At 43.3% G+C, this 14,337-nt stretch overlaps 1 protein-coding gene across 3 annotated transcripts in view; it reads left to right on the plus strand.

The window, feature by feature from the left end:
• The window catches only part of UBN2 (ubinuclein 2), a 72,165-nt gene that overhangs the window by 36,949 nt on the left and 20,879 nt on the right, over nucleotides 1-14,337 (plus strand). For 2 of the 3 annotated variants that reach the window (XM_058189716.1, XM_058189717.1), the window contains exons 12-13: nucleotides 8,466-8,516; nucleotides 11,295-11,337. In XM_058189716.1, coding sequence (XP_058045699.1) covers nucleotides 8,466-8,516; nucleotides 11,295-11,337 — 94 coding nt within the window. Of the gene's footprint in view, nucleotides 1-2,715; nucleotides 2,767-8,465; nucleotides 8,517-11,294; nucleotides 11,338-14,337 lie in introns of all 3 variants that reach the window. The other variant, XM_058189715.1, reaches the window with a different exon arrangement.

A 14,337-nucleotide genomic window follows, 5' to 3' on the forward strand; every position in this document is an offset into this window, starting at 1 on the left:
GACCGATCGGAGAGATAGGAGGAGAACCACCGATAAACGGTGCCTCCCACTCCCAATCCCCCCAACCGGCGCAGCAGGATACCATGGTCGATGGTATCGAAAGCCGCTGAGAGGTCTAATAGGACCAGGGCAGAGGAACATCCCCTATCCCTGGCCCTCCAGAGATCATCCACCAACGCGACCAAAGCCGTCTCAGTGCTGTAACCGGGCCGGAAGCCGGACTGGAACGGGTCTAGATAGACAGTTTCATCCAGGTGTAAGGGAAGCTGATATGCCACCATACTCTCTACAACCTTCGCCGCAAAGCGAAGGTTGGAGACCGGACGATAATTACCTAAAACAGCTGGGTCCAGGGAAGGCTTCTTGAGGAGGGGTCTCACCACCGCCTCTTTCAAGGCGGCCGGGAAGACTCCCTCCACCATCCAACTTGTTGAATCAGGCCCCTTGGTGTATGACTCCTTTGAGATTCTATAAAACTGGAGTAATAATGGTACTGGCCCATTTTGTTTCTCCATTGATCTTTAGATCAATAGGGGCTTCAATGGGATTGACAGCTGTGGGTTCTGGAAAATCCAGACCATTTAGGAATCCATCAAATTTGATAAGGCTTGAAGGGCAGACCAGCTTAATGTCCCATACACTGATAAGGGGGAATGATGCCTTGAAATGCAATTTCTGGCCTAAATATGATAGCAGGGAATTGTGACTCCCCTAATAGCCCTCTTGGCCCAGAACTGAAAATAAAGTAAGGATATGCCCTATTAACTAATGACAATTTGGGATAGAGTCATGGCCATGGAATTCTGAGCTGATCATATTAGAAGAATCTTACTATGAATGCTCTTTGAGGCCTTCAGATGTGCTGAAAAAATGACAATTTTTCAGCTGTATGGTTTGGAATAGAAGCATAATAGCTTTGGCTGCACTTTCTGGTTATATATGTGATGTAAAGGAAAAACACAAAAGCAGTATGTCAAAGAACAGAGTTATTAAATCTGATAACAGAGTTATTAAATAAATAACAGAGTTATTAAATAAATAATAAAGTTATTATTTATAGTAGAATCTTCAAAGCTATTTCTTATGCCCAAGGGTTGATTTATTAAACAACATGCCTAACATTTCAAAAAATAATATTTGTGATTATCCATTACGTACTTCTAATAATGAGAGAAAACTATTACTGATCAGAGTTAGATGAAACAATAGAAAATAGAATTTTGAAGATATATTATTTAACCACCAAGAATGAAGCATTAGTCACTTCTCTATTACTTCCATCCTAAGACTGGTATCATTAGGCCTTCTATCAGTATTTATGTTCTTTAAAGCTAGTTGCTATTTGTGGTTCAGTTCTTTTTTAAAGAAAAAACTAAATACAAGTCATATATGGTGCCTTATATCATTTTACAGTAATCCAAACAAGTCAGTGTGTCGTTGCAGTTCATTCACATCTGCCCTTCTATTGCAGTTTAGAATTTGAATCCCTTTACAAACCATAGTTAAATATTACTGTTTTACCATATCTACTTTGGAAGATTCTACAATACTTAAATTTATATTAATTAAAACCAGTGACATTAATTAATGATATTCTAGGCCAATGCTTTTCAAATGAATTGTTCAAGTGGGTAACATGCAAATAATTGTAAATACATAAAATAATAAATACTCTTGTGGTATATTTACTGTTTTTGCTGTTCAGACAGAGACTTCTTGAGATGTTCCTCTGCTTCTCAAACAACAAGTGTACAGATACTTCTCACTGATTAATATTTTTCAAAGATTGATCTTGATTGAACAGTTACAATGCTGGCCTTCATTAGCAATGCTGAAGTGACAACCATGATTTTTGGGTCGCTCTAGAAATTTGCAAAATTACAAAAACTAATTGGGCAAGTTGTATTGCATGATTCAACACAAAAAGCTTGAGCTGTTTGATGTTTGACTCGCTGCAGTCGAAGTCCTTTGTAAGGAGATGGGTGCCAATATCTGCTACTCAAAATTTTCAAACTGAGAAGAGGAAATTTTGGTTGAGAGGATATTAAACTTGCAGGATTCTTCGATAATAATTGAACTCTTAAAATAATATGCAAGGCAGGCATCTTTGGGCTCTTAAATGTTGAATTGTAATGTGTATTAATTTGATCTTTCCACTGTGTAACTGGAGTAAAAGATTTCAAAAATAGTAGCCTTGTGGAAGAAGATCCGCCAACTTTGGATCAGATTTATAATTATTGAGGGAACGTTGATATAATCACTGTTTTGCAGATATAAAAAGATTTCACTATTTATGGTTTTATTAATTATGTTGCCATTTAGTTTTTTTTATAGTTGTGATTGGGTTTTATGTAATTGAGCTTCACAGAATCTTTGGGATGACATACAGATGTAACAAATTAATAAAGACAAATTTAATATTTTTTGTATTGCATCCAGTTTCATATCATCTGATTTAATTATTGTTTGTTATCTGTATGATCCTTCGTTAAGATATTTATAAGTGATTGTTTTTATGGTTTGCTTGCTGCAGCCGCCTGCTGTAGCCTATATTGCAGAGGGTTATCAGATTGTAATTTTTGAGTATATTTGTCTTCAGCAACCTTCTTGTGCCAAGAAGGTGTACACATAAATGAGTTCATAAAATAATTTGTGAGGAATAATTGATAAATTTGATATATTGCAATTATTTCTCCTCCATATGTCTCTCTACAGGATGCTCTTTAAGGAAAGCCGAAGTGTTCATAATCATCTCACATCTGCTCCGTGAGTATCATATCAATATATATACTTTTCCTGTTTATCTGCAATTCTTTAATCATGGTTGTCTTAATAATTTATGTTTATTACAGCAGTTATTATTGTTCAAGTTGTTATTCAATTGGTAATAGAAATTCAACATTCTAATGTATTATGGCTTATTCTTGACATTTCTAAAATATGAATTTTGCAAACGGGAGATATGCAATACATTTCCTTAAATCGAGCTATTTACGGGACCGCCTTCTGCCACCGTTTGCCTCCCACCGACCCGTGCGCTCTCACAGAGAGGGACTCCTCAGGGTGCCGTCGGCCAAGCAATGCCGGCTGGCGACCCCCAGGGGAAGGGCCTTCTCTGTGGGGGCTCCTACCCTCTGGAACGAACTTCCCCCAGGACTTCGTCAACTTCCTGACCTTCGGACCTTTCGCTGCAAGCTGAAGATGTACCTATTTCTTTGCGCAGGACTGGCATAGAATTTTAGAACTTTAATATTTTATTATTGGGGTTGTAAATTTTAACTGGGTTTTATTGTTTTATATGTATTTTAAGTTGGGCCATATTTGATAGGTTTTTTAATTATTGTTTTTATTATATTTATTATTGTGGTTTTATTTGGCTGTGAACCGCCCTGAGTCCTTCGGGAGAGGGGCAGTATAAAAATTTAATTAATTAAATAAATAAATAATATGAAATTATGCTTTAAAATATGAAAACTTCTAGAGCAAGTAGTTAGCTAATCATTTAATATTAAACATATAACATTGCTATTCAGTTGTAAGAAATTAATACTGATTTTTTTATATTTTAAAAATCATAAAGCCCCACTTGACTGAGGATTTCCACCCACCACATGATACTGTATTTCAAACAATTGTTTCTAGATAATTATGCATATTCTTACATCTAGTTATATTTGTGGAGGGAGGTGCTGCTCCTGTAGAGTTGGTTTATATGAAAAACAGACATACAAAGTTCCTCTCTAGTGGTTTGCTCTCCTTCATGCTGTAATTACTCAAAATCCAGCAAGGTAATTGTTCTGTGAAAGACTTAGCTTACCTATCCAGGAAACTTCAGACCTATTAGCTTAACCTCAATACCAGGGAAGATTCTGGAAAAGATAATCAAGCAACGAATCACCGAACACCTAGAAGCAAACAAAGTAATAACCAAAAGCCAACATGGGTTTGTCAAAAACAGATCATGCCAGACTAATCTTATTGCATTCTTTGACAAAGTGACAAAATTAGTGGACCAGAGAAATGCTGTCGATATAATTTACTCGGACTTCAGTAAAGCATTTGATAAAGTAGACCATAACCTACTACTAGATAAAGTAGAAAAATGTGGGTTAGACAGCACCATCACCAGATGGATTCGTAACTGGCTGACCAGTCACACTCAACGTGTAGTCCTCAACGGAACTACATCCACATGGAGGGAAGTATGCAGTGGAGTACCCCAAGGCTCTGTTTTAGGCCTAGTACTCTTCAACATCTTCATCAGTGACTTGGACGAGGGGATAGATGGGGAACTCATCAAATTTGCAGATGACACCAAGCTGGCAGGAATAACCAACACTCCAGAAGATAGGCTCAAATACAGAAAGATCTTGACAGAGTAGAACATTGGGTGCTATCTAACAAAATTAAATTCAACAGTGAAAAAAGTAAGATTCTACATTTAGGCCAAAAAAACAAAATGCACAGGTACCGGATATGTGGTACCTTGCTCAATAGTAGTAACTGTGAGAGGGATCTTGGAGTCCTAGTGGACAATCATTTAGATATGAGTCAGCAGTGTGCAGCAGCTGCCAAAAAAGCCAACACAGGTCTGGGCTGCATAAACAGAGGGATAGAATCAAGAAAAGCTTACTGAGCATGTCCAAGATGGCGCCGCCCTGCTGATCGGGGGAGCGGCGGTGGGCCTTTTTGGGCCTTGTCCGGTTCTGGGGGGGGCCTTGGTGACATCTTGGGCCCCCGCCCTGATGGAAGAACATCCAGTCACCCGGAGGAGGGGTGACTTGGCGCAGGACGACTTCGGGGGGCGTTGGGAGGAGCCCCGGAGCGTCCTGCTGCAGCGGTGATCATGGCGGCTTGCCGGGCGGCTTGCCGGCTTGCCAGCTTGCCGGGCGGCCGCGGCTTGCCGCCGGCCTTTTCGGCGGTCTGGCGGCGGCGGCGGCAGCAGCGACGGCGACAGGGGGTCTCTGATGTTCAGGGCCCCCTTGGACCCCGCCCGTGGGAGGAAGCAGTGGCGGCCCTGGCAGCTAGCCGGGCGGCTTACTGGGCGGCCTGCGGCTTGCCGGGCTGCCGCCAGCCCTTTTTGGCGTTCTGGCGGCGGCGGCGGCGGGGGCCTCTGACACCTTGGGCCCCCTTAGATCCCCGCCCTGATGGAGGAGGTTTCAGTCGTGGAGGAAGATGGATGACGGGCGACTTCGGGGGCGAGGGGAGGAGCCCCGGAGGAGTTGCGCCCAGTGGAGATCTGGAGGGCCTACCGGGCCCCCGTCGGCCTTGTTGGCTTTCTGGCGGCGGTGGCGGCCTGGCTTCTTCGTCTGGCGCTGGCGTTGGTGGAATGACTGGCGTCCCTTCCTAGATGGGGGGGATGTCGGTGGCCTCATGCGGCGGCGATGGGACGCTTTCGGCGGCGACGGCCGGGCGGAGGTGGCCAGTGGCGGCGGCCTGCCTCGGCGCTTCAAGGCGGCGGACGGCCTGTTTAACATCTCTACCATCGGCCCGTCCCCCCCTCCTTCTTCCTTAGTCCACCCCTGACTATTTATAGGGGGTGGTGAACTGACTGAATGAGTGGTTTTGTTTTCTACCCCACAAGGATCACTATTGACTGCTTCCCATCAGGACTGACTGACAGACTGGTTGTGGTCACTGTATCATCTGTTACCATCTTGACCGGCCCAGGATGGGCCTCCTGCCGGACTTTCTTGGTGATGCGAACGCCACGGCGGCTGACCTTCTTGCCCTGCGAGATGCCCTCTCGGGTTTGGCCTCCATACTATCGAGGGCCCACCTTGAGGACGGGCTTTGGAGCCCCGAGAGGTGGCATGCTAAAATAGGAGGCTTAGGGCTTTTAATTAGCTGTTTTAAGAGATTTTTAAGGGAGTTTTAATGGGGATTTTAAGGGTTGGGAGGGGAGGGATTCACGGGTAGGGGAGAGAACCCGCCGGGAGGGGGTGGGAGGTTAGGGCGGTATTGGGAGTAGCCCGCCGGGTGGGGAGCCAGTCCTGCGCGTGCTCGTGGCGGTTCTGTAATGGGTTCGGAGGTTATAGGGGATTGTGTTCCTTTTGGTGAGGGTGGTTCCATTTGCACGGTAAGTGGGAGGGGCAGATATGGCGGAAGGGGGACCGATCGTTTGGGGGCGCGCGCCGATGTCTGCAGGCGATCGCGCCCGATCCCTCCCTTCTCCTGCCCGGATGGTCAAGACCCTCAGAGCCTGGGCCTTCATCTGATGTTATGCAACGCACGGTCCGTGGCCAATAAGGCCCCCTAATACATGATCTGATTCAGGGGTGCCGCGGATATTATAGGCGCACGGAGACCTGGTTGGGCACTGAAGGGGGCGTGCCCCTGGTCGAGATGTGCCCACCGGGTTTCCGTGCATTCCATCAGCCGAGGGCCCAGGGTAGGGGTGGGGGGGTGGCGGTTGTTATTAAAGAGAGTCTAGAGCCGAGGGAGACCACCGTACCTCAGATTGCCGGGTGTGAATCCTCTTGTGAGGTGGGGTCATAGGTGTCAGATGGGCTTGCTGGTCACGCACCTGGCTCCTTGCTGCGTGACAGCCGCCTGCCCGAGCTCCTGGAGGTGCTTGCTGGGTGGCAGTGGAGACCCCCAGATTTTTAGTCATGGGGGACTTTAACTTGCCATCTGCTGGCTCGTCATCGACAGTAGCTCGGGAGTTCATGGCTTCCATGACGGCCCTGGACCTGACTCAAGTAGTGGATGGCCCCACTCACATCGGGGGAGGCACACTGGACCTGATTTTCATCTCTGGTCGGTGGTTGAAGGATCTGGACTTGAGAGATATAGTCACAGAACCTTTGTCATGGTCAGATCACCGCTCCTTCGCCTAGACTTTCTGACCGCAACCCAACACCGCAGGGAGACGGAACCATTACGTTGGTACCGCCCCAGGCGCCTGATGGACCCGGAGAGGTTCCGGACGGAGCTTGGGCCACTTCCTGAGGGTCTGGCTCACGGCACGGCAGAGGAACTAGCCGCAGCCTGGGAACGGGCTGCGGCTGGGGCTTTAGACCGTGTCGTGCCTCTGCGGCCTCTGACCCGGCGCAGATCCCAACCGGCTCCTTGGTTCTCCGAGGAGCTGAGGGGGATGAAACGCCGGAGAAGACGCCTAGAGAGTTCTTGGAGGTCCAGCCGCTCAGAGGCTGATCGGACACTAGTTAGATCCTATACTAGGACCTACCTAGTGGCACTGAGAGAAGCGAGGCGTTGCTACGCCTCCCTCATTGCGCCGGCAGATAACCGCCCAGCTGCCCTGTTTGGTGACCCGCCTCCTTCACCAGGGGAGCGGATGACCCGCTGCAGGACGTGCTGAGGAGTTTAACGGTTATCTATACGATAAAATCGTTCAGCTCCGGGACGGTCTGGACCAAAATTGTGGCGATTCGGACGGGGCGTCTGAGGGCGGTCTTGGTGATATTGTCTGGGATGAGTTTGACCCTGTGGCTCCCGAGGACATGGACAGGTTGCTGGGTAGACTGAATTCCTCTGCTTCTCAAACAACAAGTGTACAGATACTTCTCACTGATTAATATTTTTCAAAGATTGATCTTGATTGAACAGTTACAATGCTGGCCTTCATTAGCAATGCTGAAGTGACAACCATGATTTTTGGGTCGCTCTAGAAATTTGCAAAATTACAAAAACTAATTGGGCAAGTTGTATTGCATGATTCAACACAAAAAGCTTGAGCTGTTTGATGTTTGACTCGCTGCAGTCGAAGTCCTTTGTAAGGAGATGGGTGCCAATATCTGCTACTCAAAATTTTCAAACTGAGAAGAGGAAATTTTGGTTGAGAGGATATTAAACTTGCAGGATTCTTCGATAATAATTGAACTCTTAAAATAATATGCAAGGCAGGCATCTTTGGGCTCTTAAATGTTGAATTGTAATGTGTATTAACTTGATCTTTCCATTGTGTAACTAGAGTAAAAGATTTCAAAAATAGTAGCCTTGTGGAAGAAGATCCGCCAACTTTGGATCAGATTTATAATTATTGAGGGAACGTTGATATAATCACTGTTTTGCAGATATAAAAAGATTTCACTATTTATGGTTTTATTAATTATGTTGCCATTTAGTTTTTTTTATAGTTGTGATTGGGTTTTATGTAATTGAGCTTCACAGAATCTTTGGGATGACATACAGATGTAACAAATTAATAAAGACAAATTTAATATTTTTTGTATTGCATCCAGTTTCATATCATCTGATTTAATTATTGTTTGTTATCTGTATGATCCTTCGTTAAGATATTTATAAGTGATTGTTTTTATGGTTTGCTTGCTGCAGCCGCCTGCAGAGGGTTATCAGATTGTAATTTTTGAGTATATTTGTCTTCAGCAACCTTCTTGTGCCAAGCAGGTGTACACATAAATGAGTTCATAAAATAATTTGTGAGGAATAATTGATAAATTTGATATATTGCAATTATTTCTCCTCCATATGTCTCTCTACAGGATGCTCTTTAAGGAAAGCCGAAGTGTTCATAATCATCTCACATCTGCTCCGTGAGTATCATATCAATATATATACTTTTCCTGTTTATCTGCGATTCTTTAATCATGGTTGTCTTAATAATTTATGTTTATTACAGCAGTTATTATTGTTCAAGTTGTTATTCAATTGGTAATAGAAATTCAACATTCTAATGTATTATGGCTTATTCTTGACATTTCTAAAATATGAATTTTGCAAACGGGAGATATGCAATACATTTCCTTAAACCGAGCTATTTACGGGACCGCCTTCTGCCACCGTTTGCCTCCCACCGACCCGTGCGCTCTCACAGAGAGGGACTCCTCAGGGTGCCGTCGGCCAAGCAATGCCGGCTGGCGACCCCCAGGGGAAGGGCCTTCTCTGTGGGGGCTCCTACCCTCTGGAACGACTTCGTCAACTTCCTGACCTTCGGACCTTTCGCTGCAAGCTGAAGATGTACCTATTTCTTTGCGCAGGACTGGCATAGAATTTTAGAACTTTAATATTGTATTATTGGGGTTGTAAATTTTAACTGGGTTTTATTGTTTTATATGTATTTTAAGTTGGGCCATATTTGATAGGTTTTTTAATTATTGTTTTTATTATATTTATTATTGTGGTTTTATTTGGCTGTGAACCGCCCTGAGTCCTTCGGGAGAGGGGCAGTATAAAAATTTAATTAAATAAATAAATAAATAATATGAAATTATGCTTTAAAATATGAAAACTTCTAGAGCAAGTAGTTAGCTAATCATTTAATATTAAACATATAACATTGCTATTCAGTTGTAAGAAATTAATACTGATTTTTTTATATTTTAAAAATCATAAAGCCCCACTTGACTGAGGATTTCCACCCACCACATGATACTGTATTTCAAACAATTGTTTCTAGATAATTATGCATATTCTTACATCTAGTTATATTTGTGGAGGGAGGTGCTGCTCCTGTAGAGTTGGTTTATATGAAAAACAGACATACAAAGTTCCTCTCTAGTGGTTTGCTCTCCTTCATGCTGTAATTACTCAAAATCCAGCAAGGTAATTGTTCTGTGAAAGACTTAGCTTACCTATCCAGGAAACTTCAGACCTATTAGCTTAACCTCAATACCAGGGAAGATTCTGGAAAAGATAATCAAGCAACGAATCACGAACACCTAGAAGCAAACAAAGTAATAACCAAAAGCCAACATGGGTTTGTCAAAACAGATCATGCCAGACTAATCTTATTGCATTCTTTGACAAAGTGACAAAATTAGTAGACCAGAGGAATGCTGTCGATATAATTTACTCGGACTTCAGTAAAGCATTTGATAAAGTAGACCATAACCTACTACTAGATAAAGTAGAAAAATGTGGGTTAGACAGCACCATCACCAGATGGATTCGTAACTGGCTGACCAGTCACACTCAACGTGTAGTCCTCAACGGAACTACATCCACATGGAGGAAGTATGCAGTGGAGTACCCCAAGGCTCTGTTTTAGGCCCAGTACTCTTCAACATCTTCATCAATGACTTGGACGAGGGATAGATGGGGAACTCATCAAATTTGCAGATGACACCAAGCTGGCAGGAATAGCCAACACTCCAGAAGATAGGCTCAAATTACAGAAAGATCTTGACAGACTTGAACATTGGGCGCTATCTAACAAAATGAAATTCAACAGTGAAAAAAGTAAGGTTCTACATTTAGGCCAAAAAAACAAAATGCACAGGTACCGGATATGTGGTACCTTGCTCAATAGTAGTACCTGTGAGAGGGATCTTGGAGTCCTAGTGGATAACCATTTAGATATGAGCCAGCAGTGTGCAGCAGCTGCCAAAAAAGCCAACACAGTTCTGGGCTGCATAAACAGGGATAGAATCAAGATCACGTGAAGTGTTAATACCACTTTATAATGCCTTGGTAAGGCCACACTTGGAATATTGCATTCAGTTTTGGTCGCCACGATGTAAAAAAGATGTTGAGACTTTAGAAAGAGTGCAGAGAAGAGCAACAAAGATGATTAGGGGACTGGAGGCTAAAACATATGAAGAACGGTTGCAAGAACTCGGTATGCCTAGTTTAATGAAAAGAAGGACTAGGGGAGACACGATAGCAGTGTTCCAATATCTCAGGGGTTGCCACAAAGAAGAGGGAGTCAAACTATTCTCCAAAGCACCTGAGGGTAGAACAAGAAGCAATGGGTGGAAACTAATCAAGGAGAGATGCAAATTAGAACTAAGGAGAAATTTCCTGACAGTTAGAACTATTAATCAGTGGAACAACTTGCCTGCAGAAGTTGTAAATGCTCCAACACTGGAAATTTTTAAGAAAATGTTGGATAACCATTTGTTTGAAATGGTGTAGGGTTTCCTGCCTGGGCAGGGGGTTGGACTAGAAGACCTCCAAAGTCCCTTCCAACTCATTGTTGTTGTTGTTGTTATATTTGAATATTCCCAATAATATCATTGAAACTGTGGAATAACTTTTTAGGGAAAGACCATTAATCTCCAGGGCATGTACTGTTTCCCCTGAAGATTGTCTTGTCTTAGTCTCAGAAGCATTTCCAATTGTTTTGAAAATAATTCTGGGTGTAATCTGGTATAATGCTTGTTGTTCAAAGTGGCACCACTTCTGCAAGAGTCACTTGCTAAAAATCTTGATTTTAAATAAGCTGTTTCACATGCTGTTTCAGTGTGCATATTCTAGATTTAATTAGCTTTCTATCTAGCAATAAAATTATAGCGGTAAATTTTCAATTGGACTTAGTGCTTGAGTAAGAATTATAGATATTCTTATAATTATCTTTGTGCTGTACTCTTTAGGGCAAAGAAGAAGGTGATTCTGGCACCTAAACCCAAAGGAAAGGTAAGCAATTAATTACTTATAAATGAAGAAATAATACTCTGAGATTTACTAAATAAAGCAGCATTTCAATGAAGTATTTTATTGTAGCTGCTTTGCTTGATTGCTGTGGGCCACCCAAAATCATTGGTAGTTGGGTAGTATACAAGAATAATAAATTATGATGATGTTTGGATAGGATTTGGCATTTTTGTTCACCTATTGAGTCCTTTCCAAGGACCTAGAACAGCTATACCGAAATCAACTTTACCAGAGTATTTATAGCTTCATGATTTTCTATATGCTGACAAGTGCATGGTGGTTTTATTTTATTTTATAAAATAGAAAATAAGTTATTATCTGTTCACAACAATATAAAATTACAGCTTCCAGTTCTTTTGCTGGTGTTGCCCTTCATATGCATCAAGTTCTTCCCAAGGACCAATAATAATAAATTATGCTGAAGTTATCTACACTTAGATTCACAGTCTAAGACTATTAAAACATAATAATTCAAGTCCTAACCAAGCACCTAAAAATTATTAAGGTCGTGTCTAAGAATATAGGCAGTTCCAATAAAAGGGATTTTTTTTTGTAAAAATAGAATATTGAGATTAATAAATTCTATATTTCCAGATATTGAGCAAACCCTTTAGGTATTTCTCCAAGGACTGCAATCACAATATAACAACCGATTTCTTTTTCCATAAGCTTTCAAATTCAATCTGCAAGTTCTGGTATTTTGTAACTTTTTCCAATTGTTTTTCCTAACTCTTCAGAAACTTTTATATAGGGATGTTATGAGGAAGATGCCTGTTTGGCTCTTAAAAACACACAAGAACTTAACTCATTCATTTTCCAGAACTTTCTCAACTTGATGGTCATAGTTGTTTTTACTACACTCAAGTCCAAACCTCTGGCAAAAGCTTTCAATAAATAATTCTGACAACTCAGTCAGGAGTCACTTTGTGAAATTTTTCTACAACAATAATCAAATGGACAAAGTGATGTCATGAACATTCTGGAAATAAGTGCTGTTATTTTAATTGGAGTGATCATTAAGATCTAGAATCCAAACCCTTATATGATGGTAGCAGGTTTGTGTTTTCAAAAAAATGTGCCTAAAAACCCAAAACTGCTGCCACCATATGGATTTGTATAATCAAAGCAGGGGTGTCAAACTCAGTTTCATTGAGTGCCGCATCATGGTTGTATTTGACCTCAGGTAGGGGGTGGGCGTGGCCAGTTTGATATCACTTGTGTCGGGGGCATCTGTGGTGGCCCGGGCAGGTCTAGGGGATCCATTGTCTTCAGTGGAGGAAGGCGAGACCAGGCAGAGGGCCAAATCCTTGTCCTCCAGAGGAGACTTGCCATCCCTCTCAGGCCATGTGGAGGACCCGACAGCACCGCAGGCTGTCCAGAGCCCTAAGCGGCAGAGAGCAAGTGCCCAGCCCAACCCTCAAGCTCCCAGAGCACCAAGACCCCACAGCCCAGCCCTGCTTCACTGGGGCTCGGCTGTGCTTACCTCCTCCTCGAGGCTGCTGCTGCTGTGCTCACTCTCCTTGGCCAGGTTGCTCATGGTGTGTGCAGGATGACAAAGTGTGTGGGTCAGAGGAAAGCCCACTGCCTCTCCACGCAAGGAGTCCCAGCTTTGTAACCAAAGCATCCTCAGCAATATTTAATTATTTATTTTATTTATTTATAATTTAATTTCTATACCGCCCTTCTCCCGAAGGACTCAGGGCGGTTTACAGCCATATTAAAACACAGAATATAAATAACAAATTTAAAAAGAATTAAAAACAAATATTTAGTAGGCCAAATCAACTAAAATGGTCATAGACCGACATAAAACCCCTTTAAAATTACAATTAAAATACACTTAGGCTAGTCCCATACGATGAAATAATAAAGTCTTCAGTTCACATTTGGAGGTCGGGGAGTTGGCGTAACCCCGGAGGCAGCTCATTCCAAAGGGCCGGTGCTGCCACAGAGAAGGCTCTCCCCCTGGGGGCCGCCAACCGACATTATTTGGTCGATGGCACCCTGAGAAGGCCCACTCTGTGGGAGCGCACAGGTCGTTGGGAGGCTATCAGTGGCAGAAGGCGGTCTCGTAGATAACCCGGTCCTAAGCAATAGGATAGAAGGCCACCAGGAAAGGTCAAGAGGAGGTAACAAGGGGATGGCGAAAGGGCAGCAGGACTGCTTGTGGCCAAGTGCTAAGGCAGGACTTCCCTCCCTCTCTTCCTTCCTCCTTCTCTTTTTCCTTTCCTTTTCATTCTCCTTCTTCCTTCCCCTTCTTCCTTCTTTTTCTTTCCTTGATCTCTTCCCATCTTTCCTTTTTCTTTTTCTTTGTCTTTCCGCTTTCTGTTTCTCCTTTCCCGTCCCTTCTTAGATGATCAAATGCAAAAGGGAAAACATTTCTCCTTTGGTTTTGTTTGCTTTTAGTTTGCTTTGGTAGCCCTCTGCCAGTGAAAACTGAGCTGGGGGGGGGGGTTGCACGCCCCATTTTCAGCCAGGACTAACTCCTGCAGCCCTCTGCCAGTGAAAATGGAGCTCAGAGGGGGAGCGTGCGATCCCTCTGTGCCCTGTTTTAAGCTTGGACGGCCTTCTGCCAGCAAAAACTAAGCTCAAGGGGGCGTGCACGACCATCCCAAGCTCTGTTTTTGCTGTCAGAGGACTGCAGGAGGCTGTCCCAGCTGAAAACAGAGCCTGGGAGAGCCTCACGTGGCCCTCCCAAGCTCTGTTTTTGCTGGCGGGTCTATCCTTTGCTGTGTTCAGGCCAGCCCCGCATGCCAGATCTAAACATCCGTGAGCCGGATCCAGCCTGAAAGCCTTGAGTTTGACACCCCTGATCTAAGGTAAACAGATAAGGACATGAATTTAAAAAATCAAGGAGACATATAGTAGGCTCTAAACCATTTCCTCACTACCAATTTGAAAAGGCATTTTAGAGGATGAATTGTGGGATTAAGATTGAAAAAGGCTTTGGAATTGGGATGGATAATCTATAGCCCTCCAGAT

This window comes from Ahaetulla prasina, chromosome 7, assembly GCF_028640845.1.
Source record: "Ahaetulla prasina isolate Xishuangbanna chromosome 7, ASM2864084v1, whole genome shotgun sequence".
In the NCBI taxonomy this organism is placed as follows: domain Eukaryota; kingdom Metazoa; phylum Chordata; class Lepidosauria; order Squamata; family Colubridae; genus Ahaetulla; species Ahaetulla prasina.